Raw genomic sequence first — 7208 nt, forward strand, 5'->3', positions numbered from 1 at the left:
CATCCATCCATCCATCATCCATCCATCCATCTATTTTTGGGGTGAAATATGACTGGGATATTTCATGCACTAAAACCATCTTTCTCTGATGGGGTCTGTTATGTGAGAGGCACAAAGATGAGTGGATTTGTGTTTATCATTGAACATCAATCATGTCTCATCATGACGAGCTCTTCTGTCATCATAACACCCAGAAACATCAACACAATCTGAGATACTGAGATCACGGCAAATGAGCCTGAAATATGAAGCGTTTGTGATGCAAACCAAACATCTGGATATAAACTAAGAATATACAAGCTGAATTCACTGGCGTAACTGATGGAGAAGATTCCTGAAAACCAAAAACAGACTCACTAGCTGTCATCCAATAAGAGAATTAAGTTTGAACATGACAGTAAAAGTTAAAGCACTAGTCCACCAAAAATGAAAATGTGCTCACCCTCAGTTCATCCGAGATCAGGATGAGTTAGTTTCTTCATCAGGTTTGGAGAAATGTAGCACTGCATCAGTGTCTCAGCAATGGATGCTCAGCAGTGAATGGGTGCCGTCAGAATGAGAGTCCAAACAGCTGATAAAAACATCACAATAATCCACAAGTAATCCACAGCACTCCAGTCCATCAGTTAACATCTGGAGAAGACAAAAGCTGAAACTAATCCAGCATTAAGACGTTTTTACCCATAAACCTTTGAAAAAGTCCATCTCATCTGAATCAGGAGAAATCTGCACAGATCAAGCACCGTTTAGAAGTCAGAAAGAGCTTTATTGTCAAGTACGTTTACACACACAAGGAATTTATCTTGGCGACAGCGGAAGAAAATAGTGCAAATATACATGATAGTGCAGACATGCATAGAATTACTTGTGGATTATTGTGATGTTTTTATCAGCTCTTCTGAGGATTCATGCAGTGCTGCATTAGAGTTTGGTCTGAATCTCAGCATAATGCTGCTGCCTACCTTCATCACGTCAAGAACATGTTCCCTCACGATGCCTTAAAATGCTGTTCATGTAGTCAGCCGAGTGTTTGGAGCAGAGATAATGAACCGTGTGTGTGTGTGTGTGTTCAGATATCGACGAGTGCTCGGAGGGTTTGGTTCAGTGTGACACACACGCCATCTGTGTGAACTTACCTGGTTGGTATCACTGCGAGTGTCGTGACGGTTACCATGACAACGAGGTGTACACCGCCAATGGAGAGTCCTGTAAAGGTACAGCTGTCCAAACACACACACACTCACACACACACACACACACACACACACACAAAATAAGGGGTTATTATTGTTAGCAAAAAAAAACTTGAAATACTGAAGAAAAAAAATGTAAAATGTAAAAAAAGTAAATATTTTACTTCAACTAGTTGTAGATTCTCATTTTAACGTAAAGTTTGAAGTATTAAAATAAATAAAAAAACTCAATTATTAAATACTACATACATATATACAGTATATATATAACTTTAACTAAAATTAAAGTGAAAACAGAAAATATAAAAATAAAATCTAATTCAAGATACTAACAAAAACGATAATAGCATATCAGTGATATAGAGTTGATATTGATAACTTGGAAACCAAATTCATTACTTGAAATAAAATAAATAATTTCTCATTTTAGTTCAAGTACTAAGATAAACTAAAACTGTAAATAAAAATTTATAAAAACTTGACATATTAAAACAAAAACATTTAAATAGATGTATAAAAAACTAAAAATAACAAATACACAACAAAAAGACTAAAACTTAAAATTAAAGTGAAAACAGAAATGATGAAAAACAAACATAATTCAAAATATTAACAAAAACTATAGTAGTATATCACTGATATATTGATTATTGTTAACTAAAACAAACCTCTCTCTCTCTCTCTCTCTCTCTCCATTGTTACTTGAAATAAAATACACATTAACTGAAATAAAATTTAATTATTTCATTATTTTATTTCAGCTAGTTGCCAATGCAACATATCTCATTTAGTTTAAGTAGTAAAGTAACAAACTAAAATGGAAATCAAAATGAGTAAAAACTATATAGACATGTTAAAAAACAATAAATAAAAGACAAAAACACATAACAAAATGACTAAAACGTTAATTAAAACTGTAGTAAAAACTAGAGATGCACCGATACCGATACTGTGTCCGAGTACCAAAAATGAAAGTATCGGTATCGGACTCATTCTATAATTCAAAATATTAACAAAAACTATAATAGTATATCAATGATATATCACCAGGGTTACTCACTAACCGAAAAAAAAAAAGTTTTCCATTATTTTATTTCAGCTAGTTGCCAATGCAACATTTCTAATTTTTGTTTAGTTTAAGTACTAAAATAATAAATTACAATTGAAATAAAAATGAATAAAAATGAATAAAAACTATATAGACATATTTTAAAAAATAAAAATAAAAATAAAAGACAAAAAAAAACCACAACAACATGACTAAAACTTTAAATAAAACTGAAGTAAAAACTAGAGATGCACCGATACCGATACTGGTATCGGGCCCGATACTGCGCTCCTGTACTCGTACTTGTAAAAATGCCCCGATACAAAAAGCTGATACCACACAGCGTGTGAATATCGGTATCGGCGAATACCAAAAATGAAAGTATCGGTATTGGACTCATTCTGAAAAAAGTGGTATCGGTGCATCCCTAGTACAAACAGAAGAAAAACATCAAATTCAAAATATGAAGAAAAACTCTAATAGTGTATGATTGATGGGTTTGTTTGGTCCTGCGCAGACATGGACGAGTGTGTGACGGGCCACAGCAGCTGCGCTAACGACACGGTCTGCTTTAATCTGGACGGAGGCTACGACTGCCGCTGCCCTCACGGACACAACTGCAGCGGAGACTGCGTCCACGACGGCAAGCTCAAGCACCACGCACAGATCTGGCTGCTGGACAGCGACCGATGCTCCGTCTGCTCCTGTCAGGTCTGTGAGAGTGATGCATTATGGGTATCAGCTCTGACGAGGGGAAACAGCGGCGCAGGGTTAACAGCATCATAAATCACCGCCACATGATCAAAAACAACACGCTTTAAAAGACGTTTATCAGCAGCATCTGTGGCATAATCTCCATTAAAACACACAGAAAGTGCAGTTACAGTAGGATTCATTAACAAATATTACAATAATGAGTAATTAAAAAAAAACATTGAATTAAATATATATATATAATATATCTTATATATATATCTTTAAAAATATATATTACAATATTTACAATGTTATAATAAAGTATTATTTAATAACATAAGCATAAACTATATGTAAAAACAGAGCATATTTAAAAACATTTATTTTAAATGTCCCGTCGATTTTCAAATTAAATTAAATATATACATGAACTATTCTGTATAAAAAATTATATATAAATATTTTATTTTTATACAGAATAGTTCATGTATATATATATATAGTGTTATGATAAAATATTATTATTTATTTCATATATTCTGGTAAGTTTTACTACATATATGAAAGGATAAAAGAAAATAATGCTTTACATAAAACAAAATCTGAGATCTGTGACAACAGTTACAGTGAGACTAGTAAATATTAATATTTATTAATATTTAGATTAGTTTTGTATTTGCCATTTTAATTTGAGTTAGTTTTAGTAATTTTGTGGTTTTTGTCACTTTTATTAGTATTTTTAATTTGTCTATATAGCTTTATACATTTTTATTTCAGTTTTTGTTTTTTAGTACAAACTAAATTAAAGTTTTGTTTTAATTAAAACTAAAAGTATGTTTTTATTGAATATTTTATTTTATTATTTTATTTTATTTCAAGTAATAAAGTTGGTTTAGTTTTAGTTAACTACAATAAGCCTGAGTAATAAATAAATAAATAGAAATAAAAAAGTGTTGTAATTCTTTATACATTTCAAAACATTCTACATTTTATTGTAAAAATCTAACAAAAATATAAAAAAATACAATATTGCATTTAATATTACAATTCAAAATTTTAGTAATATTAAAAATCTGTTGTAATTCTTAATTAAAAAGTTTAAAAACATTCTAAACAATATAACATTTTAGTATAAATATTATGAAAATACATAAACATAAATAAAATCTGAGATCTGTGTCAAATTAAAACATGTTAACGCACCTAGAAAAGTATTCCCAATCAACCGTATCACACTGTCTAGAGTCTTATTTATTGAATATCAGCTCGTATATATGTGAAGATATGAAGTGAAATGTAAATGTAATTGTTTTTGTGTTGAGTTTGTTCTGAGTTTTCACAGCGCTGAAGGATGGAGTCGCATTTCTATTAAAGCCATTGACCTCCATCAATTACTCGCTAATTAAGTCTTTAACTGAAATGCTTTCTTGCATCTGGAGGAGGCGACGAACACGATGGGTTTTCAGATATTAAATAATCAATCTACTAATTAAGGCGCTCTAATCAGCCCAGAGCGTTTAATTGATGTGAAGAGGGAGAGCTGTCAATCAAAACGAGACGTGATTCTCGGGTCAAAGAGTTTCAGCTGCTGAAGATAAAGGACAAAAACTACTTCTGGAGTCATATGACCCCCAAGAACACACTGGCATTTAAACTGACATCATCTTTGCAAGAAACACTAGTTTTCTTCATATGAACGTTTAAACTATAAACTCAGATCGGATTTGAAGAACAGACGCAGAAGATGACAAGATCTTCAAAAGAAGCTTATCAACAGCATCTGTGGCATATTATCAATTAAAACACACAACAAAAGTGACCATCAGTTTATTAAAAAAAAACTAAAGGGAAAAATGCAGTTACACTAAGATTAAAGGCAGTACAACAAATATTAAAATGATGAGTTTAAAACAAACGTTAAATTAAATCTATACATAAAAAAACCCTTTAAATTAAATATATACGTTAAAAAACATTAAACATATACAATAAAAACCATTAAATTAATTGTATACATTAAACAAACATTATATTAAATATATACATTAAAAAACATTAAATTAAATATATACATTAAATATCCATAAAAAATGGTTAACATAAAAATAATATTAATATTTTATAACAATGATGTAATTAAGTAAAATTTTTTTTTTAATTCATAAAAAATATTTTAAAAATCATAAATTATTTCAATTTCCTAGTAAAGTTCATTTTATACATTAAATATCCATTAAAAAGTCATTGGTAACATATAAAAAATAATATTAATATTTTTTAATAATATTATAATATTTTTAATAAATATTACAAATATTTTAAAAATCATAAAAACAAATCATATAGAAATCATTTAAAAAAATGTATTTCTTTTAAATTTCTTACATTGTATATACTGTATATATACACACACACACATACATATATATTACTATTTTATAACAATATTTTACAATATAATAATATATAATAACATAATATTATATAATAAATAAAAATTATATAAAATATAACACATTATATAGAAATCATTCTAGAAATTATTTTCACTTCAGTTTTCATTTCACCCCATGCTAGAGCAGTGTTACTTTAGTATGACAGAGATACTATCACAGTTTGTATTAATATTTTGAATTATATTGTATTTTGACACATCAGTTATTTTAAGTGTAGTTCAATGTTGAGCCGCTGAGCTGTGTGTGCTGCAGTCGGGCCGTGTCCAGTGCAGACGGATGGTGTGTGACTGTGATAACCCCTCGCTGGATCTGTTCTGCTGTCCGGAGTGTGACCCGCGCCTCACGTCTCAGTGTCTGCATCAGAACGGCCTGCTGACCTTCTCCAGCGGAGACTCCTGGATCCACAGCTGCCAGCGCTGCCAGTGTCTGGTGAGACAAAAGATAACTATACTGCATTTTATCATCTGTGACCCTGCAGCACAAAAGCAGTGTTAAGTCGCTGGGGTATATTTGTAGCAATAGCCAACAATACATTGTATGGGTCAAAATTAGATTTTTCTTTTATGCCAAAAATCATTAGGATATTAAGTAAAGATCGTGTTCCATGAAGATATTTTGTAAATGTCCTACCGTAAATATATCAAAACTTAATGTTTGATTAGTAATATGCATTGCTAAAAACTTCATTTGGACAACTTTAAAGATGATTTTCTCAATATTCTGATTTTTTTGCACCCTCAGATTCCAGATATTCAAATAGTTGTATCTCGGCCTCACAAAATTGACCCTTATGACTGGTTTTGTGCTCCAGGGTCACATATAAGTACAATATATCTATTCTAAATTACCTGCTAATTGCCTCCTATTTCACTACTGTAATGTACAGTTTTGATTTCCAGGCCTAGAAAAATCATAGAAATTATTAAAATCGTAGAAATGCCAGTGCTGAATTAAATGTAATAAAATAAATAATTTAAAAAAATCTTAAAATAATGATTAAATGAGTTGTTTTAATTGTTTGCAAATGCTGATGTTATGAAATGCATTATTTTATATGTTTAAAAATCATTTTTACACTAAACAGGATCAAACATGCAAAATTAAAAATCATATTTCATTACCATGATAAACCTGGACAACACTTGCTGACACAGACAACATAATGAGGTCATATGACAAAAATATAACAAAATACAGTTTGGAGCGTTTATCATTGTACAGTAGGCAGTATGTAGTGCACCGTATGCACTAAGTAGTGTGCTAGTGTTCCATTCTGATCACCAAAAGCTGAATTTCTGGAACAGTCTCCATCTGCAAACAACAAGTCCAGACTGATAAATAATATGCATGGAAAATGTATTACCGTCACATTCAACGCGGCTCTGGACGATAGCACGAACCCCGGCGGAATGAGGCCAAATCTCTGCTTAGCCAGATCTGCAATACATGCCCTGTGTCTGAGACGGAGTTATTGATAGCTGCTGAGCTGAACGGAGCTCACTGTGGAGGATTCGCTTTAAATGTCAACCTGATCAGGCCTCGCTCTCTGAAGCTGCTTTAGACTTATGCACAACATCACAGAGCAGCTGCATGGATGAAGTTAAGTAGAGTCGAAAGAGATGAGTTTTCAGCTGTCGCTTGAAAATGGTCAGGGGTTCAGCATTCCGGATAGGGGTGGGAAGATCATTCCACCAGCCAGGAACGGTGAACGAGAATGTTCTGGAAAGTGATTTTGAGCCTCTCTGCGATGGTACCACGAGGCGTCGCTCACTAGCGGATCTCAGACTTCTGGAGGGGATGTAGATTCGTAATAGT

At 31.8% G+C, this 7208-nt stretch overlaps 1 protein-coding gene across 1 annotated transcript in view; it reads left to right on the top strand.

Moving 5' to 3' along the window:
* Nucleotides 1-7208, top strand: part of LOC107741827 (protein kinase C-binding protein NELL2) — a 115976-nt gene that overhangs the window by 104362 nt on the left and 4406 nt on the right. The window contains exons 16-18 of the mRNA XM_016554609.1: nt 1074-1214; nt 2759-2952; nt 5646-5822. Coding sequence (XP_016410095.1) covers nt 1074-1214; nt 2759-2952; nt 5646-5822 — 512 coding nt within the window. The remainder of the gene's footprint in view (nt 1-1073; nt 1215-2758; nt 2953-5645; nt 5823-7208) is intronic.

This window comes from Sinocyclocheilus rhinocerous, unplaced genomic scaffold (assembly GCF_001515625.1).
Source record: "Sinocyclocheilus rhinocerous isolate Xijiao unplaced genomic scaffold, SAMN03320098_v1.1 scaffold1367, whole genome shotgun sequence".
In the NCBI taxonomy this organism is placed as follows: Eukaryota; Metazoa; Chordata; class Actinopteri; order Cypriniformes; family Cyprinidae; genus Sinocyclocheilus; species Sinocyclocheilus rhinocerous.